Raw genomic sequence first — 26,575 nt, forward strand, 5'->3', positions numbered from 1 at the left:
ATAACTGGAAGGTTAGAAAATCTGTTGCACCAAACATGCAAGCTGCGTGCCACTCCAGAAGGAGTCAGATATTTGCAAAGAGGAAGAAACAACACTTTATGGCACACAGAATAGAGAATCTCCTGCCCAAGCGTACCTGGACAAAGACGTAAATGAAAGCCAAGGGTGCAATGGCAACAGTAAAAATGGGCGTGCTGCTAATGATAACAATAATGGTGGAAAGGGAAACGAAGAAGGTGCCGAGGAACATGAGCACAGTGGACGGCAGCGCCTCGTCTATCACGTAGATGTCTTTGGAGAAGCGGTTGATGATGCGTCCTATGGGTGTGGTGTCAAAGAAAGACTGGGGTGTGTGAAGTTTGTTGATGAGAACGTTAAAGTGCAGCTTTTTGGCTGCACCGATGTTCCCCATGGCTAGAGTGAAGGAAGAGATCATGACCAGGATACCTGGGAAGGGGTTAAACCAAAGGAGAGGGAGAAGAAATAAAAGGTTTTTGTTTAATGAAGGTGTAAGGTGGACACTGGCAGTATGAAGAATTGACTTTAACTGGTCCTGCTTTCGGTGAGCATAATAAAACCTCTGCACAAAAAAAGCAAACTACCTGCAAATCAAACCAGTTCAGATTAATTTTCCAGCACAAAGAAGCTGTGTGGGTTGAAGTGGAACACAGCACCATAAACTAAAAGTGGCTAGACTCATGATTATTTATGACAAATAATGAGAAAGAACAGTTTGTCCACTGAGTATTTCCAGATGTTTAAGACGCTTTGATAAGAGTTCACTGAGATAATCAGTGTGTAATTTCTTACCTTGTGCAATGCCCAGTGCTGCGTACACCCCCACCCTCATGTCAACATTTTCCTTGGTCTGATTTGTCGAAGCGTCGTTGGTCCACTGGCTAAGCCAGATGTTCGCTCCGATAGCAGCAGCACTCTGGCATCCGTACAGCAAGCAAATGATCACCGATAGCACAAGTCCTACTGCCTTCGCATACTCCAGAAACACTTTGGTTTTTACCTGTGTAAGAGCAAGGGTTCAGTCAAATCTCAGCAACATCATTCTTTTATTAGGTAAAAAGATAAGATAGATAATTAATTTGTCTCCCGTGAGAGAAATTTGTCTTAGACAGGGGGACAAAGCTGCAAGACAACAAGGACAGACAGTACTTCAAACAATGACAATAAAAACATTAAAAACTAGTACAAAAAACATTAAACAAATTAAATGAATCAATTATTCAGCCTGTAACATATGTTTATGCGGTCTTTATTAAAAATGTGTGGACAAAACTTAACATTATTGTCTTTCATAAATTTAGCCCTATTCTTTGAATGTCATAACAATTAATGACTAGTGTTTCAGCTGCTCTCTGCTCAGCTTCCCCTTACACCGGCAGCTGTTTGGGTCACAGAGCAGCACAGAAAGGAAGGGACTGTCATAATGGATAAAAAACAATTTTTTGTGAACTTGATGGCTTATAAAAAATGTCTGTGCCTAAATATAGACAAAGATTTGATCAAACTGGCCAAGGCAGTTAAATTGCAGCCTGCTGGGGGTGAGGAAAGCTTGAAAGTTAGGGACTCCATCCAACACTGATCAGGATCACAATCTGATACTTAGCATTGGATCGGGATATCCTTAATCCAAAGCGTATTACAGATGTACCTGCAATTCATCATTCAATCAACAGGCTTTTTACACAAAAAATAAAGAAATAACACCTGAGCACAAAAATGCTATAACAATTAACTGCAACAGTTTTTTTTTTGCAAAGTTAAAGACTAGTGACTTAAAAGGGAAACTCTCAGCTTTCACTTTAAAAAATGATGAAGCTGAAAAAAAAAAGAACAGATAGAACCAGAGGGTTCTCAACTGACCCGTCCTGTTTCTGCCGTCTCTGTCTGGATGAGTTTTTCCACCTCCAGGGGTTTCTTCTTCTCCTGAGGCTCTGGATGCCTCCTCTGGCTGCAGCCGTGCCTCCTGACTGAGCGGTATCTGAAGATCTCGCTGTCTCCCGACCGAATGCTGATTTGTCTGGAAAATGACAGCGGCCAATAAATTTATCCCAGTGGACAAAGAAATGCTATTTGTTTCCAACAGGATGGGAATGCAGGTTTAGGAATATTATCTAACATGTTATATTATTTTTAATTTCTCGAACCTCATAAAACTTTTCTTGGCTTCATTGATAGTGGGTTCATTATCCACCATGTCTGTGTGGTGGTTGCTAAGGACGTCATCAGGGAATAACTCATCTTCTATTAACTCATCTGTGAAACCATTGGGACAAACACAATGAGACTGTTTGAAACTAACAAAAATAATCGTTAGTCTCAGAAGGGATTGACAGGAAGAGGAAAAAGTGTTGCTCAACCAAGGGCCTCGTCCTCCTCTATGACGTCTTCCAGAGCGTAGTTCCTGAGAAACTCTGCGAAGGCTCCATTCTGTTTGAGCAGTTCCTGATAGGAGCCCATCTCCGAGACCCTGCCTTCTACCATCACCACTATATTGTCCACCTGAGGCAGGAAGCTGATGCCGTGAGTCACCAGGATGCGAGTCTTTGATCAAACAAAGAAAATGAATCAATACCAATAAAGAAAACAAACCCAAGGACACACCTTTTATTACAACCCAAGTTTGGTAAGGCTCTTCAGCACAGTTTCCCATCAGAAAATTGACTCTTATCAGAAGCTCAACACTATATTTACAACACAATGATCCATTTACTGATAAGACCTTATGTGACTTCCTTACTGGGAAAACTATAAAATTCAACTTCCTCATCCAAAACAAGGCTGAGACACTATGGTCATTTAAGCAGCTTTGTGAGATGTGTCTGAGGACTGTGGGGATTTGAATCAGTGAGAATTTCCTCACCTTGCCTTTCAAAACACCCTCAGGACCGATAAGGTTGTCAAAGATGTGTTTGGACACATGGGCGTCCACTGCAGAGAGCGGGTCATCCAGCAGGTAGACATCTGCCTGACTGTACAGAGCTCGAGCCAAACTCACCCTCTGTCTCTGACCGCCGGAGAGGTTAATGCCCTGCAGGACAAAATTGTGTCATCATTTATCACTATGGCAACCAGGGACATTTTTATAAGGGTCCTAGAAATAAGTAAAAACAAACTCGTTTTCCCATTTAGAACCACAAACTTAAATATTTAATACGGGGATTCTATGTGACAAACCAACACCAGTTGTGCATAAATATGAAGTGCAAGGAAAATGATGGTAATTGCTATTCAGACCACCTTGCACAACCACCTTTCTCTGCAATTACATAAACTAGTCTTTTGGGCGCAATGTCTATACCAGCTTTGCATGTCTAGAGACTGAACCTTTAGCCAATTTTCTGTCCAAATACCTCAATCAGATTGGATGTTTGCAGACCTTTTTACTATGATTCTCCTCAAGAAAATCCTGTGCAACCAATTGAACTCAAGAAATTACCTAGTTAATAGGCCTTAATGGCAAAGTGACAAGGGCAAAAGCTACTGTAGAAAGCCATGAGTAGTCCCTTTTGCACAAGTTATGTAGTAAAAGCAGTAAACATGTAAAAGAAGGTTCAGATTGAATGTTTTGTGACTACATGCATTAACTTGAATAGACCATCCCTATGGGGACACATGGTGGTGGCAGCATCATGGTGTGGGGAGCATTTTTTCAGCAGAGACAAACCAGCAAATCAGAGAAGATCAAGTTAAATACAGGACAATCCTGGAAGAAAACCTATTAGAGGCCGCAAAAGACTTGTAATAGGGCTACAATGAAAGAGTCATGTGTGTCAAGTCAAAGTCCAGACCTAAATCCAATTGAGAATCTGTGGCTTGCAGCTTTAATTGCAGCAAAAGGTGGTTCTCAGGGTTGCTGAATACAAATACACACCAAATGTTTCAGAATTTATTTTTTAAAATATTTTAAATCTTTGAAAATCATGCATCTTTTTTCCTTCTACTTCACAATTACACACTGCTATGCGTTTGCCAATGACATGAACCCCCCCAAAAGTACATATGTGGTTGTTAATATCTGGTTTTCAACCTTCTCTCCGATCTCTGTCATGTCTCCCCCGGGCAGCACTTCTAGATCTGGTGTTAAGGCACAGGCATCCAGCACACGGCGGTATTTATGCTCCTTGAAGCTCCGTCCGAAAAGAATGTTGTCCCGCAGGGTGGCATTTTGTATCCAGGCCTGCTGGGGAACGTAAGCCACTGACCCCTGAGGATAAATTCAGATAACTGTTAGTTCTCCTTTTGGTGTCCAACATGTATGTAATGTTCACATTCCAGATGGGTGCAAAAACATAAATAATTTGTGATTGCTTCAAAGTTTATGTAGTGCGAGAGCACTGAGGAAAAACTCCATGCCTGGAAACTTGTCACTATGAAGCCTAAACAAAATGACAACCTGGAATAGTTGCCTCAAGGACAAGTCAGAAGATCAAAGCTTCACTGTTTTTTATCTGTCTAATTAATTTTGACCAATTTGTAATTGTCAAAAATGCTGACCCTTTAGAAAACCTTTAACTTTAGCTAAAAAAAAACTACAGATTTCTAATAGTTTTTTTTTTTATTTTGCTTTTTTTTCCCCAGATCATTAAACACATTTCAGGATCAGACAAAGAACCTCAGTAAATACAACACGTGCTTTTTTTTGATGATTTCATTTATATTAGTTATTGTGAAAATGTAACTGCCCCCATTTTTAACTCATGAATTTGTCACTAACCACACCCATTGACATCTATTAGCCTGGAAAGCGTTACAAAGGCGTTGCTAAGGTTTTGTGACTCGAGTAAACTACAGGGAGCTTTCATCCACAAATGGAGAAAACATGTAAAAGTGGGGAATTTTCCCAGCAGTGGCAGTTCTACAAAGGTTACTACAAAACACCTTTTCCAGGAGGTCACAAAATAACCCAGAACAACAACCAAGGGGCTGCAGGGTTCACTTGCCTCAGTCAAGGTCAGTGTTCATGATTCTGCAATATGAAAATGCCAGTACCAAAATGGCCTCCATGGGAGTGTTTCAAGGAAAAAACCTCTGCTGATCAGGATCTTTGGGGTCTGCAGAGATGTTAGCTGCCCTTATCCTAAACCTAGACCTGTACAGGTCCTGGATGGAGGGAAGGTCAGCCCTGGTGATTCTCTCTGTGGACCTAATTGTTTGTTCCAGTCTGGACCTGTTCTGTTTTGTGGATGAGTCAATCCAGACAGTGATGGAATAATAGAATACTTCCAAGCTACTGGGTTTCTAGGATTATCCAACAGCAATCTGTGGGAAGGTATGAAATATTTCATTGGGGGTGTAAAATGTTTAAATTAAAAATAAAATTCTTCTGGTCACATTAATCCTAAATGGTTTTTTTTCAATCAATTTACAAAATGTTAAGCTTTCCAACAGTGAGCCACTTGTTTGCAGCAAATGTTTAGAAAAGGCCTGACAGCCTTCAGCAGGGTCATCCGTAGTTTAAGAAAAGGAGCAAGCAAGGGAAAAAAAATATCCAAATGAAGTCATACCCGGACAGAAACTTCCCCTTCCACTTTCTCCATATCACCCAGCATTGCAGAGATCAGGGAGGACTTCCCACAGCCTACATGGCCCACGACAGCCACCAGGGAGCCCTGCGGCACCATCACATTGATGCTAGCAACAGACAGCAAACATGTCAGAGACAAAGGAATACAAACACAATATGTGTGAACTCATATATTTGTAGCTAAACATGGCATACTTGTTCAGAACTGGTTGATCTTCTTTGGCCCACGTGAATTTCCCACTGATTACTGAGACTGCAAACTCTGTTGAGCAACAACATGATAAAATACTTTGTTTTCAACAGTTTTTGAACTGATGACAGATGAGAAAACCTGTCATCTTACTGCTCTCTAGGTTCAGAGTCACTAGGAGAAAGGCGACGTGACTTTGCAATAGGATTTTTAAAGAACTCAAAAGAAACCCTGACAATGCCCTTTAAAACATGCAAATAGAGACAGAGCTTTATTTTACCGGAGCTGGTGTTCTTTCTGTCCACTGAGCTTGGGTCCAACTCATCATTACTCAGGAAATTTTGGATTCGCTTGAGTGAGACGCTGGCCTGAGAAGCAGGATAAACACGGACATAAAGCTGAAGAACAAACACAGGGAGGATGGGAAGACAAGTACGGAAAAAGAAATAACACCTGGACGAGGCCGCTGATCACTTGGGGCAGCATGTTCAGAGGAAATCTAAGGATGTTGAAAAGTGAAAGTGACACAAAGGCCTTCTCTGCATCCAGCACATTGTTCTCATCCACAGTGACATACACAGCAAAGGTCGTCAAGGCAACCTGGAGACACATGGGTAAAACAGCAAGACATCAAGGCCCATTATTACACCATGTTAATGCATCAATAAGCTTTATGTAAGCACATTTTTACTTGTCTCTAAATCAAGCCTTCAGGGCACAAGTTTCTACTTTCAGTCAAAGATGACATTTTTATTCAGTATTTAATTACCTATCCTTAGCCCAGATTATAGTCATACCTACACTTCAGGCTTTTATTTGCAGTAGGTTGGATTATTTTAACTGTATATTTACTGGCATCTGTAAAATACCAATCACACCACTCCTTAAATTGCTGCACTTTTGTTATAGGTTTATAAAGCACTAAATGGTCTTTTACCTAAATACAATCAGACTCGTTTGTCAAATGACACATCAGGTCAGCAAAGACCTGTCCATTCAGCATTCCCAAGGACCAGAACTAAACAAGGGGACCATCTATGATCCTTAGATTTGGAACAAACTCCCTAAAAACCTGAGATGTGCAGAAACTATTGTCTCCTTTAAGTCCGTACTGAAAACGTTAGCATCTACTGTGGCTTTTCTATAAAGGTCAAATATTTTATTAATTTTTTTTATCATGTCTATTGTGGCTATTTTCTTTCTTTCTTTCTGTAATTTTCCTTATTCTTTTATTTTCCTGTAAACCCCTTTGAATTACCTTGAGCACGAATGGTTGTGTATAAATGAACTTGTCTTACTTTACAGCCAGTAAACAGGCTTTCAGCAAATGTATCTATGCGATTAGCATTTAAGATTAGCTTAATACTATAAAGGTATCTTTCAGCTGCCATGATGGAAAGCTGCACCAGCTTCACAAATTTTAGGCCAAGCAATGATGATAATTCCTTAGATTATTTGACATGCTAAATGTCTTTTGTCTCCTTTGCAAATGTACTTCGTAAGACTGTACTGATTTAAAGTGGAAAACCCCTTTCAAGACTGAATAACTGCAATGGTCTTTGAGATTTTCATTTTTTTTCCACTGTTAACTAGTAGCTAATAGCAAAACCTTAAGTGCTTACAAGGAAAGGGGCACTGGTCCAGGCCATTGTGGAGAGCGCTCCCAGGTAGGCTGTCTTTCGAAGGACGTCAAGTTCTTTCTGCCGAATGGCCAGAACCTTATCTTTGAAGGAGTTCTCCCAGGCGTACAGCTTGAGGACTTTGATGCCGTTAAGGATCTCATTCATTAGCTTGATACGAGCGTCCTTGTGCTGCATCTGCTCCACCTGAGGATGACAAAAAGGCATTTTTTTTATTGTGGATGTCAATGATCTTGTTTTCTGTTTTGTAGTCTAATGGGGATTCACATTATACCATTTGGAATTACTGAGTAATAAAAGCATTTGGGTTTTCTGAACAGCTCACTGTCTATACCTGATAGGCTCGTGTCTTCATGGCAATGAAGGCATTAATGGGGATCAGCATGACCATGACAGCCACTCCAGCGAGCACAGATGGACCAAGGTTCTGTAAAATATTAAATAAATATTACATTTCATAGTGCATTGATTTTTACCTTGAGTAGCCTTCCTCATTGTGGCTCACAGGGAAATCTGCTATAATGTTTGTGTTATGTACCTGCCAGAGGAAAAACAGCGCCAGCATAATTTGCAGAGGAGCAGACCACAGCATGTTGAGGAACGTGGTGAGATCCATGAACCTTTGCGCATCAACAGACATCAAATTTACTATTTCTCCCACTGTAGATGAACGCTTGGCAGCATTAGTTATCACCAGGGCCTGAAGACAAATGAAGTGGCAGGGGAAAAAAACACTATATTAAAACTAATATTGTTTTAAGCAAAAAAACTATTCTTATTAAAGCTGCTGCGTTGTCCACTCTGTGAGAAAAGGACAATGTTCCTGTTGGACGTGTACCTTTCTGTAGATGGCTCCTATGAGAGCTGTCCGGACGTTCATGCCAGTGACGAAACAGTACTGAAAGTGGTGGTGGAGGATGAGGGTTTGCAGCAGAGCTGTGACGAACATGAGGAAGGCCAGCGTGTAACCCCACCAATCAGGAACATCCTTCTGTTTGGTGAAGGAGATCAACATTCTAGAAAAGGAAAATAGTTATCTGGTAGTTACCGACACCTTTAAGTTCTTGATGGTGCAGAAAACTGTTCCTTCGGATACAATAATCTGTCCCTCGTCAAAAGACTAACCTTTTGGATAGTTTGAAAAGGTTTTACCTGTAGCTTGGTAGTCAGTTTAAAAGGCCAAGACTTTATTGATGCTTAAACAGTGCCGTTTCATTTTTTCTTTTAGCGTTCTACTTCTGTGCTTTCAACAGATTGCAGACCATGTGCAGTGCTTGTCACCAAAGTTTTTTCATAGCCAACCTAAAAACTCCTAAGTACCAGCCATACTTTTACTTTTTCATCTGATTTTTCAAGGAAAAATGTGTGACATTGGAGGGGGTTGTCTGGCAGTAGAAGCAGAGAGGAGAGACAGCTGTCTGGACTGGTGAAGCTCCACAGTTTGCCTGAAGAAGTAACAGTTTTGGGCTTTATGAAGAAGTTCTTTGTCTCAGCCAAGGCAATAACAAGGACTTTAAAGCGCAAAACTGCGGACTTTTGACCACAGTGAAGTTAGTTATAGGTTGGATATTGGATATTTGTGCTCCGTGGATTCAGCGTAGACTTCCTCCCGTTTGACCCAATGCAGCCAGTCTGAGTACGGGCAGCTGCTCTCCGCCTGCTCCCTCTTCCTGCAGGTTGTGGTTTGCTTAAGGACTGTGAAAACATTTCCAAAAAAATCTGTTTCAGGGTGGTATTGTTTTGTGTGTTTTGGGGGAAATGTTTGTGCATCTGAACAGCTTATTTTATGTGTGATCAGCTGGTTAAAGTAGTTATTAAATACGGCGCTCCACCTGCATGTAATTCAGAAAGCTGACATGGTGTACTCATTTCTTTTCTTTCAGCCTTCAGGCATAGTTCATGATTTGTAAATCGGAAAATTAAATTTGACCCACTTTGGCCATTCTGGCCCAATTATTATAGGAGCTTTTGAGTTATATTAACTTTTCCGTGCACTACCTCAGCGAAAACCTTCTCATTTTTCCTGCTCCCACGGCCAATCAGTGAACATCAGTTTCTTCACGTCACATGTAGTCCCTACTCAGCACCCGTCATACCTGCTCAGAAGCAGGGACCAAAAAAGTAGGTACCTGTACGGAAAAAAACAGTGATGGAAACGCTCGCAAAGTGAGCCAAGTGTAGTGGAGCCAGGCTAAATCAAGCCAGTGGAAAAGGAGCAATAGTTGTTTGAGTTGTCTAAGCAGGTGAGATTTAAACACAGATAATATACTTAATAGTCCTGACTGGGCCCAAGAATATGTGGGTTAAAAACTATAAAAGACTAAAAGATAACTAGAAGTCATCTTGAATTTGTCTTACATAATATATTAAATACATCAGCACACAGAATTATCCACTTCCAGTATATCATGACATTTATCTTTCCCTAGCAGAGAGGTTTTTATGGTATGTACGGAGATTTACATTTGCACATCACATCTTGAAATTCTAATTAAGTCTTGTGGCAGTTTTAAACTTTCTGTCCGTGCGACACAGAACCGATATGATCAGTATTAGTTAAGAATCTAGTCACATGATAAAAGGCATGAAAGGAAATTTGTGGTCCACCTGTTGTGATATCTTATCAGACTGAAACTTGGAGATAAGGTTTTCACAGAACATTTTACTCACCAAATTTTCACCCTGGGCCATTTAAGGCTTTAAGTGGAAACCTATTTACCTATTTACTTAAAAGAAAGCAACCCTACTTTGGATAGATGCAAACACAACATGCAAAGAATGTTTTGGAAAAAACCATTAGCGTTTGCAACACTAAAACAAAGGCAGCTTTGTTTGCCAAGGCACTGCAGCACAGACAGCGTGCTAAGGGACACTCTTTACCTGAGCAGCTGAGGGTTGACGAAGGTGATGACATCCTGCAGGAGCTTAAAGACTGAGCCAATCAGGAAGTAGGGACCAAAAGCTTTGATGAGGGCACGGAGGAAGGATGGCGGATGGGGAGCTGCTTTGGACAGCAGCACCTCCACTTCCTCTGGGCTGCTTTCATTTCCCCCAGTTCCTCCTGAGACGTGGTTGGTGGTCGATGGTTGGGGCTTAGCATATACTGCCTGGCTGGTCATATTCTGTTCGCTGCTGGAGGGGTAGAAATAAAAAAAACGTTAATGGAAATGTCAAAATAGGCGTCATATGTTGATCAAGTTGCTGTGACACACATACAGTTTAGAACATGGTTACCTCAGGTAAAAGAAGTACAGGTTTAGTCTCGTCTATTCTATCATTAATCATTTTAACAATCACAGAGTTTAATCTCCCAATGCTTCATCTATCCACCAGGTTTAATACATAGACATATGTAATTCAGCTGAATTACTCATGTAAGACACAATTGAAAGTAATTGTAATCGACAACAGAAATAGCATGTCGATGCCAGCATATACTCGATCAAACGAGTTGTGATGTCAACATGGTGGCACCACTCTTCCTGCAGTCTCCCTCTTTGGCAGTAGAGGTCATCAATTTACACAGGAATGGAAACAGAAGAAGAATCATACATAAAGTCTGGCTGTTTCCTAGCTGGAGTCATTTGAGAGCTCTGGTGGCTCTCAAATGACACCATTTAGAATCACCCAGTCTTCGATTTTAGCCTAATTTAGCATTCAAGGATGGGTTGTGTGTTTGCTAAGAAATGTTTGATTCAGTGAGTTCACAAAAAAAAAATTTTTATACTTTTTTTGCAAAAAAAATCATTAACAAAAACACAAGAGTTACTATGAATTAACCTTGAAATCAAACCTATAAATGAACAACCAAATGCTGAACAACAGCAAGCAGATCAAACATATACAGGCAAAAATAAAGGTTATAATATATTATTTTATATTATATTATATTATTTTATTGTTATGACTAATTTTTTTATATTTTTCCACCACACTTGGAATTGAATCCCTCTCGCCTTTGCTCTCTGTACCTGGTCTGTATCACTACTTCCATCTACATTAATTTTTTCACATATTGGCATGATCCTAGATCTTAAGTCTGTGTTTGCATGTGATTAGCCAAAGGGGGTTGGCCATGTGGTATTTGTTATGGGCATGTGATAGTGACGCAGCGCAGGATTGTGTGCTGTTTAGCTGAAGCAGAGAAAAAAAAAATGTTTGTGCTGTGGTCGATTTTTCATGGTGTCGAAATGGAAGAGAAATACACACACATATATATATATATATATATATATATATATATGTGTGTGTGTGTGTGTACACATACGTACACATATCACTCCCTCCTTGTGTCGCCACCTTAAAGTGGTGGAGGGGTTTGAGTGCTCGAATGATCCTCGAGGCTATGTTGTCTGGGGCTTAAATGCCCCTGGTAGGGTCTCCCATGGCAAACAGAATCTAGGTGACGGATCAGACAACGAGCGGTTCAAGACACCTTCATGACCCGGCCGGGCCAAGCCCGAACGAGAGACGTGAGACCATCCCCCAATAGGCTCACCATCTGCAGGGGGAACCATGAGGGACCAGTGCAAAGAGGATTGGGCAGCGGACGAAGGTGGAGACCTCGGCAGCTCGATCTCTGGATGCTTAGGCTGGCTCTATGGACATGGAAAGGCACCTCGCTGGAGGGGGAAGGAGCCTGAGCTTGTGCGGGAGGTCGAGAGATATCAACTAGAAATAGTTGGGCTCACCTCCATGCACACCGTGGGCTCTGGAATACATCTCCTGGAGCTGGACTCTCTTCTACTCTGGAGTGGCCTACGGGGAGAGACGGTGGGCTCCTTCGGGTTGGGGACAGGTCTCTGACTGTCGTTTCAGCCTACAGGCCGAGTGGTAGTGCGGAGTACCCGGCCTTCTTGGCATCCCTGTCAGGGGCGCTGGATAATGTCCCTCCAGGGGACTCAATTATTCTGCTGGGGGACTTCAACGCCCACGTGGGAAATGACAGTGACACATAGAGAGGCATGATTGGGAGAAATGGACTCCCTGATCTGAATCCAAGCGGTGTTTCATTATTGGACTTTTGTGTTCACGGATTGTCCATAATGAACACCATGTTCAAGCATAAGGGTGTTCATCAGTGCACTTGGTACCAGGACACCCTAGGAAGGAGGTCAATGATTGACTTTGTTGTTGTGTCGTCAGACCTTCGAACGCATATTTTGGACACTCGGGTGAAGAGAGGGGCTGAGCTGTGCACTGATCACCACCTGGTGGTGACTTGGATCTGCTGGAGTAGGAGAAAGCCAGACAGATTTGGCAGGCCCAAGCGCATAGTGAGGGTCTGCTGGGAAAGTCTGGCGGAGTCCTTGGCAAGGGATGTATTAAACTCCCACCTCCGGGAGAGCTTTGACCAGATTCCAAGGGATGTTGAAGACATAGAGTATGAGTGGACCATGTCCTCCGCATCTATTGTTGATGCTGCTACCCGTAGCTGTGGCCGTAAGGACTGTGGTGCCTGTCGTGGCGGCAATTCCCAAACCCGGTGGAGGACACCGGCAGTAAGGGATGCTGTCAAGCTGAAGAAGGAGTCCTATCGGCTGTGGTTTGCTTGTGGGATTCCTGAGGCGGCTGACAGGTACCATCAGGCCAAGTGTGCCGTAGCCCGGGCTGTGGCAGAGGCAAAACTCGGGCCTGTGGGGAGTTCGGTGAGGCCATGGAGAAGGACTACCAGTTGGCCTCGAAACGATTCTGGCAAACCGTCCGGCGCCTCAGGAGGGGGAAGCAGTGCTTCGCCAACACAGTTTACAGTGTGGGTGGGGAGCTGCTGACCTCGACTGGGGACATTATCGGGCAGTGGAAGGAGTACTTTGAGGATCTCCTCAATCCCGCCGTCATGAATTCCCTGGTGGAAGCAGAAGCTGGGGACTCGGGATTGGACTCTTTCATCACCCAGGCTGAAGTCACCGAGTTAGTTAAAAAGCTCCATGGTGGCAAGGCTTCGGGGGTGGATGAGATCCACCCTGAGTACCTCAAGTCTTTGGATGTTGTGGGGGTGTCATGGTTGACGCGCCTCTTCAACATTGCCTCTGGACTGGCAATCTGTGATTGTGGCCCCCCTTCATAAGAAGGGTCACCACAGGGTGTGTTCCAACTATAGGGGGATCACACTCCTCAGGCTCCCTGGTAAGGCCTACGCCAGGGTATTGGAGAGGAGAGTCCGTCCGATAGTTGAACCTCGGCTTCAGGAGCAGTGTGGCTCTATACCCTCTGCAGGATACTCAAGGGTTCATTGGAGTTTGGCCAACCAGTCCACATGTGTTTTGTGGACCCAGAGAAGGCATTCGACTGTGTCCCTCGTGGTGCCCTGTATGGAGTCTGGGGCCCTTTATTAGGGGCCATCTGGTCTCTGTACAAGGGGAGCAGGAGTTTGGTCTGCATTGCCGGAATTCTTCCCGGTGCATGTTGGACTCCGGCAGGGCTGCCCTTTGTCACCGGTCCTGTTCATAACTTTTATAGACAGGATTTCGAGGCGCAGCCAAGGGCCAGAGGGGGTCTGGTTTGGGAACCAGTGGATTTTGTCTCTTCTTTTTGCAGATGACATGGTCCTGCTGGCCCCCTCTAGCCAAGACCTACAGCATGTGCTGGGGCGGTTCATATCGGACTGTGAAGCGGCTGGGATGGAGATCAGCTCCTCCAAGTCCAAGGCCATGGTTCTCGACCGGAGAAGGGTCACTTGTCCTCTTCAAGTTGGAGGGGAGTTCCTGCCTCAAGTGGAGGAGTTCAAGTATCTTGGGGTCTTGTTCACAAGGGAGGGGAGAATGGAGCGGGAGATCGACAGACGGATCGGTGTAGCTGCCGCAGTAATGGGGACGCTGTGCCGTTGTGGTGAAGAGAGAACTGAGCCGAAAATATACAAATATACAGTACAGACCAAACGTTTGGACACACCTTCTCATTCAAAGAGTTGTCTTTATTTTCATGACTATGAATATTGTAGATTCACACTGAAGGCATCAAAACTATGAATTAACACATGTGGAATTATATACCACACAAAAAAGTGTGAAACAACTGAAAATATGTCTTATTTTCTAGGTTCTTCAAAGTAGCCACCTTTTGCTTTGATTACTGCTCCGCACACTCTTGGCATTCTGTTGATGAGCTTCAAGAGGTAGTCACCTGAAATGGTTTTCACTTCACAGGTGTGCCCTGTCAAGTTTAATAAGTGGGATTTCAAGCCTTATAAATGGGGTTGGGACCATCAGTTGTGTTGTGCAGGAGGTGGATACAGTACACAGCTGATAGTCCTACTGAATATACTGTTAGAATTTGTATTATGGCAAGAAAAAAGCACCTAAGTAAAGAAAAACGAGTGGCCATCATTACTTTAAGAAATGAAGGTCAGTCAGTCCGAACAATTGGGAAAACTTTGAAAGTGTCCCCAAGAGCAGTCGCAAAAACCATCAAGCGCTACAAAGAAACTGGCTCACATGAGGACCGCCCCAGGAAAGGAAGACCAAGAGTCACCTCTGCTGCGGACGATAAGTTCATCCGAGTCACCAGCCTCAGAAATCACAGGTTAACAGCAGCTCAGATTAGAGAACAGGTCAATGCCACAGAGTTCTAGCAGCAGATACATCGCTAGAACAACTGTTAAGAGGAGACTGTGTGAATCAGGCCTTCATGGTAAAATAGCTGCTAGGAAACCACTGCTGAGGACAGGCAGCAAGCAGAAGAGACATGTTTGGGCTAAAGAACACAAGGAATGGACATTAGACCAGTGGAAATCTGTGCTTTGGCCTGATGAGTCCAAGTTTGAGATCTTTGGTTCCCACCACCGTGTCTTTGTGCGGCGCAGAAGAGGTGAACGGATGGACTTCTTCGGATGGCAAAAATTATAGAATTGCGCCGCTCAAGGTGGCAGCAGGTTGGAGTAGCTCTGTTACTTTTGATTCTTTTTTTTTTTTTTTTTGGGACAACTGTCCTCTCCGGTGTCAGATGCTGTGCAGCTTGGAGGATTTTTCCTACTACTTTCTATTTTTGGACATTTGTTATGATGTATTGCCATGTCAACGGGGTTGTTTCTTACAACCGGGAGCAGCTGATTAATATCTTAAAAGCTCAAATAATACTTCAACTACAACCCCAAATCCCTGATGAGTTGAAAAGGAGACACCGTGGATGCAGAGCAGGAGCTAAGAGAACAGAGAGAAGGAGGAAGTTCAAACCATCTCTTCCGTTGATTATGATGGGCAATGTGAGATCGTTGGGAAACAATTTGGATGAACTCCAAGCCCTACAAAGGACCCAGCCAAGAGTACCGGGCATGCAGTATTATGTGTTTTACTGAGACATGGCTGCAGGATCATATCCTCGACTCCAGCGTCTCTCTGCCGGGCTTTTTAACCATACAAGCAAACAGAGATTCAAAGAGGAGCGGCAAATGTAAAGGAGGTGGACTGGCAGTACTTGTGAACAACAGATGGTGTAATCCAGGACATGTAACTGTGAAGTGTCATTTCTGCAGTCCAGATATTGAACTGTTGGCAGTAAGTTTTCATCCATATTATTTACCCGGAGAGTTCACCAGTGTTAATTTGGCAACAGTTTACGTTCCACCTTCCGCTGTTGATGTGATGCCATCAGCTCAGTTGTTACTAAGCTACAGACACAAAACCCCAATGCTTTTGTGGCAATTCTGGTGATTTTAACCATGCTTCACTCTCTGCTACGCTTCCAGCGTTTCAACAGTTTGTCAGCTGCTCTACCAGAGAAAAAAAAACATTGGATTTGTTTTATGCAAATGTCAAGGACTCATACATCTCTAGAGCAAGACCTCCTCTAGGCAAATCAGATCCCAATCTTGTTTTTCTCTGCTCGAAATATAAGACCCTTGTTCAGAGGCAACCTGTAATAAAGAGGACTGTGAGAAAATGGTCACAGCTGAAGAAGCTCTGCAAGGTTGCTTTGAGGCTACAGACTGGGACGCACTGTGCCAGCCACATGAAGAGGACATCAACGCCATGACTGAGTGTGTAACCGACTATATAAACTTCTGTGTGGATAATGTCATCCCCACCAAAACCGTGAGATGCTTCCCCAATAACAAACCTTGGATCACCAGTGACCTGAAGGGCCTGCTTAACAAGACAAAAAGAGCCTTCAGAGAGGGAGACAGAATTATTGAGGAGTTTACAGAAGCAACTTAAAGTCAATATAAGAGACAGCAAGGAGGTGTACAAGAAGAAGCTGGAGAGCAAGCTCCAGTAAAACAATATCAGAGATGTGTGGACAGGGATGAAGAAGATCACAGGCTTCAAGCAGAAGGATGATCAGACCGATGGATGTCTGGACAGAGCCAATGAACTGAACACATTCTTCAATAGGTTCAGTTTAGAAACAAGCTTCGCATCCTCCTCTCCTGCTCACAGCCAAACAGACATTCCACCCTCCTTTGACCCACAGGACCCACAGCTGTCCAGTAGCACCTCAAATTTTTTATCTTCCACCTTAGCCCTAGACCCTTCTGCTTCTACATGTTTGCCTTCAACCATATCAGAACATGCTGATGCTTCCTTTGCCTCCACCTTCCACCTGTGAGTCTCAAGAAGTCAAGTGAAGATGCAACTGGAGAGACTGAATCGGAATAAGGCTGCAGGTCCAGATCATGTCAGACCTAGAGTCCTGAAGGCCTGTGCAGAGCAGCTCTGTTAGATTCTGCAGCACCTCTTCAACCTTAGCCTGGTCCAGAAGAAGGTTCCGGTGTTATGGAAGACCTCCTGTCTTGTTCCGGTACCAAATAAAACTCACCCATCAGTCCTCAATGACTATAGACCTGTTGCCCTGACATCCCACATCATGAAGGTCCTAGAGAGACTCCTGTTGGCCCACCTGAGTAAACAAACAGTAAACCATCAGGACCCCCTTCAGTTTGCTTATCACTGTGGAGTTGGAGTTGAAGATGCCATCATACACCTGCTTCAACAAACCCACTGTCATCTGGACAAAGCCAGCAGCACTGTGAGGATCATGTTCTTTGATTTCTCCAGTGCATTTAATACAATCCAACCTGATTTGCTTTGTCAGAAACTCCAGAAGACTCAGGTGGAGGCATCAACAATCTCATGGATCAAAGACTACCTGACAAACAGACCAGTTTGTGAGACTGAAGGGTTATGAGTCTAACCAGGTAGTCAGCAGCACAGGAGCACCACAGGGGACTGTACTCTCACCATTCCTTTTCACTCTGTACACCTCAGACTTCCAGTACAAGACAGACTCCTGTCATTTGCAGAAATACTCGGATGATTTTGCAGTTGTGGGGTGGATCAGAGATGGACAAGAAGCTGAGTACAGGAAGGTGGTGGACCGCTTTGTGGCATGGTGTGGAAACAATCATCTCATTTTGAACGTGACTAAAACAAAGAAGATGATTGTAGATTTTAAGAGAAACAGGAATAAGTCAAAAACTATTTCTATCATGGGAGAAGAAGTGGAGGTGGTGGAGGAGTATAAATACCTTGGTGTTCACCTGGACAACAGACTAGAGTGGAAATGCAACTGTGAAGCCGTCTACAAGAAGGGACAGAGCAGACTGTACTTCTTGAGGAAGCTTAGGTCCTTTGGTGTTTGCAGCAAGATGCTGCATATCTTCTATAAGTCTGTTGTGGAAAGTGTGATCTCTTCTGCCATCATCTGCTGGGGAAGCAGCATCAGAGCCAGGGACTTAAAAAAGCTCAACAAGCTGATAAAGAAGGCTGGCTCTGTTCTGGGGACTCCTCTGGAGATCATTGTGGAAAGAAGGATTCTTCATAAAATGAAGAACATTATGGTGAACCCTGAGCCTCCTCTTCATGAGACTGTTTTACAACAACAGAGTGTCTTCAGTCAGAGGCTTCTTCAGATGTGCTGTGAGACGGAGCGCTACAGGAGATCTTTCCTGCCCACAGCCATCAGCATCGACAACGGCTCTTTGAGGAAACCTTCATAATATGAGCTACAGCAACATTTAATTTCTCTTTGGGATTAATAAAGTATTTTTGAATTGAATTGACTCTACATGCCTGATTCCCACCGTGAAGCATGGAGGAGGAGGTGTGATGGTGTGGGGGTGCTTTGCTGGTGACACTGTTGGGGATTTATTCAAAATTGAAGGCATACTGAACCAGCATGGCTACCACAGCATCTTGCAGCGGCATGCTATTCCATCTGGTTTGCGTTTAGTTGGACCATCATTTATTTTTCAACAGGACAATGACCCCAAACACACCTCCAGGCTGTGTAAGGGCTATTTGACCAAGAAGGAGAGTGATGGGGTGCTGCGCCAGATGACCTGGCCTCCACAGTCACCGGATCTGAACCCAATCGAGATGGTTTGGGGTGAGCTGGACCGCAGAGTGAAGGCAAAAGGGCCATCAAGTTCTAAGCATCTGTGGGAACTCCTTCAAGACTGTTAACCATTTCAGGTGACTACCTCTTGAAGCTCATCAACAGAATGCCAAGAGCGTTTGGAGCAGTAATCAAAGCAAAAGGTGACTACTTTGGAGAACCTTGAATATAAGACATATTTTCAGTTGTTTCACATTTTTTGTTCAGTATATAATTCCACATGTGTTAATTCATAGTTTTGATGCCTTCAGTGTGAAGCTACAATATTCAGTCATGAAAATAAAGAAAACTCTTTGAATGAGAAGTTGTGTCCAACACTTTCACTAGGTATTACTGCCTGAGGATGAGCTGGATGCTTTGTACCAGCATGCAAGTAGCAACACTCAGCGGGACCAAAACTTGAACAAATGTCCTGTCTTATGAACTGCCTTCTTTCAACTAGTAGAGACTATTAAATCCCTCAGCAGGAGGTGAGGCAGTGAACTACGCTACAGGAAATGATTCAGCTTTTCAGGAACACAAGTATTCATGTAATCGTAACAGGTCTATCCTAACACAAGTTTATAGTGCAGAAACCCTCCATTTGTCAAATAACTGGTAACTAAAGTTTACCATTGAAATTCAGCTGAATACAAACTGGTTTGTACAGCTGCAGTGAAACAACCAAAACACCTTTGCTGTATCATTTTACAAGTTAATCTCAGTCCTTATTGTTACAGACAGGAAAGCAGTAGCACAGAAACAGCCTGTTGGAGGCCAGAGTTCAGGATACTTGTTACACCGTTTTTTTTAGTGTAATAAAGTGGTAATAAAATTCTGCTCCAGGCAACCTAAGAAAGCCAATTAGTTCAGGTAGCTGAAACCAAGTTTCTGTCTAATGACTTTATAAATGGATAAACATTCAGAACAAATAGAAGCAGCAACAACAATCAGGAACATATCAAATGATCTGCAGGGATGTTTTTAACACCCTTTTTTAACTTTGCGTTTTCTTTTTAAATCACATAAGTCAGTGTGCTGGAAGCAGATTTACGTATTAGAGGAAACCATCTCACTGCATGGGTAACATAAAGCACGTTCAAAGTTTCACATGTGCAAAAGTGGGGCACCTCAAAGAGCATGCACACAAAGAACCCCGCCCACTAAGACGACATCCTCTCTTTTCTGTGGTCTCACAAGAAAGCAAGCAAATTTTGCTTCACAATGTTCTGATTTTAATCAGTTTTAAAAGGTAAAACAGACCAAACGTACGTACCCTGCAAAAGTATTCACACTCCTTGAACTTATCCTAACCTTTTCACATTAGACCAAAAACTTTAATGTATTTTTTAGTAATTAAAGTGATGGAACAACACCAAGTAGAAAAAACTGTTCCATTCTTCTTTACAATTCAATTCAATTCAAAGATACTTTATTGATCCCCGAGGGGAAATTAGAATTCCAGTACAACCCATCCAAACATACATCATGACACAAGACAATGGGGGGACGGGTCACCGAGGCTTTGCTGCCCACTCACAGGCGCTGCCCTTGCTAGATGAGAAAAGAGGCCACATTAGGTAAGTAGAGGGGGAAAAAAAATCATATTTCACACTTTATCCTTACAGTTTGAGATTGCAAATTTGCTTAAGATTAGTCAGATTGAATGGAGAGCATCTGTGAATAGCAAATTTTTAATCCAGCTGAATTTAGGTTTGGCCTTTGGATGGGCCATTTAAACAGATAAATATTCTTTAATTTGAACCGTTCCATTGCAGATTGTATGTCCTGCTGGAAGGTGGACCTCCACCCCAGTCTTTTGTAGCCACTAAAATGTTTTATTTCCAGGGTTTTCCTGTGTTTAGCACCATCCACCTTCCAATCAACTCTGCCCAGTTTCCCTGTCCCCACTGATAAAAAGCCTTCCCACAGGATGATGCTGTCACCTCCATGTTTCTCTATGTTGTTACTGTGGTATGTTTAAAGAGTTGTACTGCCATCTCAGTGCATTTGGTTGTGGTATCCATAGAGGCCAGATTTTATAAACTTTGCTTTTTCTCTCCAATTTCTCCCTGACTTGTCTGATGTGCCCCTTGGTCTTCATGATGCTGTTGGTTTACTGATGAAAACACTTGGATCTATACTGAGATTACATTACAAACAGTTGGACTCCATTTACTAATGAGGTGACTTTTAGGGTGTATTCACACCAGGAAAGTCCTTTAGTCCGCTTGTTTGGTCCGGACCAAAAGGGAACTTTATTTTTTTCATTTGGTGTGGTTTGTTTTCACATAGTACTTTTTGCAAGTGAACTATTACTTGTAAACGAAGCCACGCGGGTGACGATCATTGTTCCCATTGGACAGAAATGACGGCGGCGGGACAGAGGACAGACCTGGAAATTTAAGAAAACAGCTGTAGACGTGCTGCGTGCAGCACCTCTGTTCTGCATATTTGTGCCGTTATTACAGCTGCAATATTATTGTGAGGGTGAAGAGCAGCTCATTCAACACAGACTTTGAGACGTTCCATTTATAAGGTTGGAACCCCGTCAGAGAATACGTGCTGAACGTCGACGTTCTCTACGTGCAACAAGCCAGTAGTGTTGCTAAGCAACACACAGCTTATCAGGTATTATTACCTTACAACACACACCTTTGCTACCGGCTACGGTGGCTTTTTATGTCCAAAGAGACGTACGGTTTTTGTAGTTGGTTCGGATCGGGGCCGGTTTGTATTCAGACCATAAGCGAACCGCACCAGAGTCCGTTTGGAAGCGGACCGAGACCACCTCAAAAAGTGGGTCTCGGTCCGGTTGTTTGGTCCGGACCAGGGTTCGCTTGAGTGTATTCACACCTGCACAAAAGGTCCGGACCAAGGGGGGAAACGAACTCTGGTCCATTTAAAGCTGACCAAAAGTGGCAAGTGTGAATACACCCTAAGGATATTTGAGTAAAGAGCAGAGAATACAAACGCTGCCACATTTTTCTGATGTGTGTAAAAATAAAAAAAATAAAACCAAGTTTTCCTTCAAGTTCATAATTATGGGCTACTTTGTGTTGGTCTATCATGAAGACCAAATAAACTTATTTAAGTTTTTAGTTTTAGCTTTACAACCTATAGAAGGTCCAAGGAGAATGGCCTCTATCATGAACGTCTCTATATAAATATCTAAAGGTAGTTTTAGGAGTAAAATACGGTAAGTCTGTAACAGACCCATTCGATTGAGCAAGTCTTTATCCAGAATTTTTTATTTTTGGCAAATAGCCTTTTTAATGAGTAACAAAGACTGAATGAAAGCACATTATGTTCTAGATATCAACACCAGTCCCTCCCCTCTGTAGCTTTATTACTCATACCTCCTGGCCTTGTCTTGCTCCTTCTCCCACTCCTTCAGAAGTTTAGGCACCATCTTCTCAGAGCTGTCGCGCTGGTTTAGAGACCATAGGTCTTTGGCTTCAAGGGGCATTTTGTACCCTTTGATGGCCAACCTGGAAGAGAGAAACAGCAGCTGAATTCAGTCTAGTACATAATGTAATTCCATATTACAAGTGTTTTCACTTGTAATCTTTTTTGCAGTAATCGACTCTAGGACCAAAATCTTAACTTCAGATTAGGTGTAAGCTGCTGACTCTAAGGTTACTAAGGTCTGAAAAAGCTGCTTTTTTAAAAGCTGCTCTATCGGCTTAGAGTGAATTCCTTCTAGTGGTGACAGAGTCCACAAGTACCCTGGTTCAAATCCCAAAACCTGCTACTCTTGGTCCCTGAGCATGACCCTAAGCCCCTGAAAGCTCCCCAGGCGCTGCCCACTGCTCCCTAAGGGATGGGTTAAATGCAGAGGATAATTTCTCCAATGTGAGATCAATAAAGTCTAAATTATTATTAATTACTATTATTTTTAATAAGATGCAAGAGAAAGTGCTGAAGCGATCTACGTTTTCTGCTACTGCATTAACCCTAGAACAACAGACCACCGCCCCTCCTCTGTCTGTTGCTGCACACTGCCAATCAGATGGCTACAACACTATTGTCTGGCTTAAAAAAGATTAATTTGGCTGTTTGGAAGTATTTCCAGTCAGACAAACTAAAAGAGCACCACCTATAACTCTGATTGGGGTAACAATGTTAAACAACTACAGATAGCTATGAATTATTATATGATCATGTTATACATTTTTGTCATACATTTTACATTATCATGTTGATACCGTGGCATTACACCATGAGAATTTCTTTTCAGCTCATGTCTACTTCAGAGTATTTTGGGCAACAACTGTTTTTACAAAAACATTTCTGTGAATTTCCCAGTCTTGTTTAATATTATCATCAGGAACCTCTACATTGGATTTCTCTGGAAACTCTTAGCATTTTCCGCATAAAAAGTATCCAATAGTAAAATTTAATAGCTACAAAAATGAGTATAGATATAGATATGAGCACCAGGAGATCCAGGCACCTAAAACACTGACAGGGAAACTGTCCTCTTTTATGTGGCTTACCAAAACAATGTTCTCCTTACCACCATGATAGACCATTAGTTTGGGCACAAACTTGTAAACCGATATACAGAAAACACCAGGTACTGTTCTTTAATACAGGAATACAGCAACGCAATCCACATATTGAAACTGGGAAGAGAAACCTTCTTCTGTAACACTGATGTCCCCACACTCAGTCCTTGGGATCGTGAAGAGACATGCAGGAGAATGAGCATGTCTGAGCAAAGGGAATCAGAATTTAGAAACTAAAGCAAACTTAGAGCTGCAGTCACTGTCAGAGAAGAAGACGTCTGAGACTGTCCAGCAAACTCCAAGATCATCATTAAAGATGAGTGGCAACAGAATTGCCACCAGTGCAGAGCTCACTCCAAATGAGGTGAGGACTTTTGAAAAATTGGCCTTGTGATAAGAAATGCAGCAAAGAAGCCACCTCTGTCCAAGAAAAACACCAGGGAAAAACTGAAATTCTGCAGGGAGTGCAAAAACGGACAGCAGAAAACTGGTCCAAACATATATTCTCTGGTGAACCCTCTAATTGGGTTGTTTGGAACACCAAAAAACAGTTAATTTGACCAGAAAGTAGAAGTTAAGAGCTACTATAAGTCCTGTGTTGTACAAACAGTGAGGCATCCTGACACAATCCATGTGTAGTTTCTTCTCATCCAAGGGACACTGCCATGAAGAAGAAGGGCAATCATAAAGTCCTCCAAGAGCAACTTTTAACAAAGCTTTATTTTACACTGTTATAGTAAAGTTTGTCTGTTTTTCTCTTTATGGTGAGTCTTCTTTAATAAACTCTCCAGTTGGTGAGTGAAAAAGTAAACAGGCAGCCAATCTGAAAGTAAATATTTCAACAGTTTGGCTCAGCAGGTTTGGATTTGCTAGTTGCTGCCCTTTGAGAGAAGGAAAAACTAATAAATAAAACTGAACTATTTTGATGCTGGTCTCAAGCAACCTTTTATTTTCTAATCCAGTTATGTTTTTCATTACTTAGAACTAAATGAAGAAGTGGGTAGTATGTGTAGGCATTTAGAAGAACAGAACCAAAGGTCTGTGACGGCAGAGAGAAGCGTCAGCCCACCTTGTGAACCACCAGAAGGTAACGGTGGACAAAAAGCCCGCTGTAGTTTCAGGGCACGGATTCTGAGGAGAAATCAAAAGATGGGCAGAAAAACAAGTCAGGCCAGTTAAATGAGGATAAAAGGCAGATACTTCTGTGAGCAGCACTTCCAACTGAATATCCTGAGCGCATGGAGCACACACAGAGTGACTTTCAGCTGCTCAAAGAACCAAACACATGTCAGCATGTAGATGTAAACGTGCTTCGTAGTGCTGCAACATGTGGGACTCACAGGATCAGTGACAACATTGGAGAAGAGAGGAGGTTTCTCATTGAAGCAGCAGAGGATGAGCTCGCAGAGAATCAGGCCAAAGTATAAGTAGAAGGTAGTAAAACGCAGCTTGTCTGGAATGTCGTCCTGAAATGCAAAAAAAGAGAAGTGAGTTCGGACAGATGTTGGAATCACAACCCACCAAATGCTGTTTACAAGATAAATGGAATAATGTTAATCATTTAGTCATAGCAATCATTAAATAATGTTTCAAGTCATTATTTTAACTGAAAATAATTTTTTACAGGCCATCATATACAATAAGAGCCATAATAATGATGACAAAAACAGTTTTTTTAAGTGTAAATGTAAATGTGCTTCAGTTAACAGTGACAAGTGGCGCTCTTTTAGTTTCCACACCATATCTGTTTGGTTTTTCATGACTGAAAATATTGGACTAATTGGTCTTTTCTGGGAAAAATGTACTAGCCAGCTGAACCAGCAGTGCGCAGCTTCAAGTGGAGGAGGAACAGCGGTGAGTTACACAGAGCCAGACAAAACTGACACTTTCTCTGGCATCTTAGTAAGAAGACCTTACAGTATGATTTAAAACCATGACAAGGGTAACCAGCCCATGAAGGTAAGCACTTAAACTGTTTAATCTCTCAAAGCAGATTTTAGAAGGCCTGATTGCTCCAACATTCAGTGTCTATTTCTATAGTAGCATGTATCAACACAAACAGGTTTCCAACCCATATGAAGAATGAGGACGAAGAAGTTTGTCCAGTCTGGGTGAAAGCCGTTATTATCCCTCTGCTATGCTGGTTTTCTACTGTAGGGTTTTCTCAGCACTGCCTTTTCCTCTTTCTTGGCTGGAATCCTGCCATTAATCAAAGCAACTAAAGTGCTGCCATAAACGCTAAGAAAGAGGTCAGATGGATGGAAGAAAACCTAAAAAGACTCAGTTTACCTTGCAGCAGGAGAATGACCCTAAAATATAGCCAGAGGGCTATGATGGGATGGTTTAGGTCAAAGCATATGTATGTGAATGGACAACTAACTTAATAACTGATGTTCACAGACGCTCTTCATCCATTCTGAATCAGATTAAGCTTTTTTTCAAAGGCAAGTGGGGCAAAATCTGTTTAGCAGGTAAAGACAAACACTTGTGTCTGCATGTGAAGTTAAAGATGGTAGTACAAACTACTGTCTTAGGGGGGCACACGTTTCAGATATTTAGTAGTAAAAGATTTTTTCCTAATGCATGTATCCTTTACTTTGTGTTGGTCTATCGCCTAGAATCCCCTCACAATATCCCACAACTTAAGTCTTTGAAGCAGTAGTATTTACAAGGTCACTGGTCCTTTTGCTCTTTTTCCTAGGAAAGGCAAAAATCTATCACACGCAAATACGGTTTGATTATATTTTGGTTTTATTTATTATTCATGTAGATCTGTGCATGCTTCTTGAACCGCAGCCTGCCTGTCTTACATCCTGCAGGTTTTGCTGTGTTTGCTGCCGATGAGTCAGTGCAGTGTGCACACTGGAAGTAAGATAAGGATGTCAAAAACAACAAGCCTACTATTCGCTCTCTGCTCTGTGCTTAGTGGTGCTCCCTGTAAAACATCTAGACAGTGTAAACTCCACAGCCACTCCTAAAAACAACACACTGGAAACAGACAGGCACCACTGACTGATCAAGTGTCCTTAAACGACTTGGAGGTCTAAGAGGTACATTATGTAAAAGACTGCAAAGACCAGAATCAAACCGATTTGACACAGTAAAAGAAGATGGAGATCTAAGGGTGGTGTTAAGGCTGTGAGGTGGTCAGACTTCACTGTGTTCTTACCTGGCCGGAGGCCTTCAGGATCTTGGAGCGGAAAGGCACGATGGCGCACAGCACAGATAGGAACCAGAAGATGAAGAGGACCCCTGAGGACTGAACCCCCTGTAACCTCTCATACTGGATCAGAAAGGTGGCCAACAGCTGAGCAACGAGAGGGACAGGAAAAAAGGAAAGGGAGAGAGGGGTGGGAAAGAACAGAGGGAGAAATGGAGTTAG

General features: G+C 42.6%; 1 protein-coding gene across 6 annotated transcripts in view; it reads right to left on the bottom strand.

The window, feature by feature from the left end:
- The window catches only part of abcc3 (ATP-binding cassette, sub-family C (CFTR/MRP), member 3), a 77,700-nt gene that overhangs the window by 14,400 nt on the left and 36,725 nt on the right, over positions 1–26,575 (bottom strand). For 3 of the 6 annotated variants that reach the window (XM_047378048.1, XM_047378053.1, XM_047378054.1), the window contains exons 4-22: positions 26,363–26,500; positions 24,534–24,659; positions 24,263–24,324; positions 22,042–22,173; positions 10,253–10,504; positions 8,211–8,388; positions 7,911–8,072; positions 7,707–7,799; positions 7,355–7,558; positions 6,186–6,332; positions 6,013–6,100; positions 5,738–5,804; positions 5,523–5,649; positions 4,046–4,222; positions 2,879–3,046; positions 2,376–2,559; positions 2,163–2,271; positions 1,879–2,035; positions 811–1,018 (exon numbers count right to left, since the gene is read on the bottom strand). In XM_047378048.1, the coding sequence (XP_047234004.1) occupies positions 811–1,018; positions 1,879–2,035; positions 2,163–2,271; positions 2,376–2,559; positions 2,879–3,046; positions 4,046–4,222; positions 5,523–5,649; positions 5,738–5,804; positions 6,013–6,100; positions 6,186–6,332; positions 7,355–7,558; positions 7,707–7,799; positions 7,911–8,072; positions 8,211–8,388; positions 10,253–10,504; positions 22,042–22,173; positions 24,263–24,324; positions 24,534–24,659; positions 26,363–26,500 (2,779 nt within the window). Of the gene's footprint in view, positions 1–136; positions 448–810; positions 1,019–1,878; positions 2,036–2,162; positions 2,272–2,375; positions 2,560–2,878; positions 3,047–4,045; positions 4,223–5,522; positions 5,650–5,737; positions 5,805–6,012; positions 6,101–6,185; positions 6,333–7,354; positions 7,559–7,706; positions 7,800–7,910; positions 8,073–8,210; positions 8,389–10,252; positions 10,505–22,041; positions 22,174–24,262; positions 24,325–24,533; positions 24,660–26,362; positions 26,501–26,575 lie in introns of all 6 variants that reach the window. The other 3 variants (XM_047378052.1, XM_047378051.1, XM_047378049.1) reach the window with 3 other exon arrangements.

This window comes from Girardinichthys multiradiatus, chromosome 10 (assembly GCF_021462225.1).
Source record: "Girardinichthys multiradiatus isolate DD_20200921_A chromosome 10, DD_fGirMul_XY1, whole genome shotgun sequence".
Classification (NCBI taxonomy): domain Eukaryota; kingdom Metazoa; phylum Chordata; class Actinopteri; order Cyprinodontiformes; family Goodeidae; genus Girardinichthys; species Girardinichthys multiradiatus.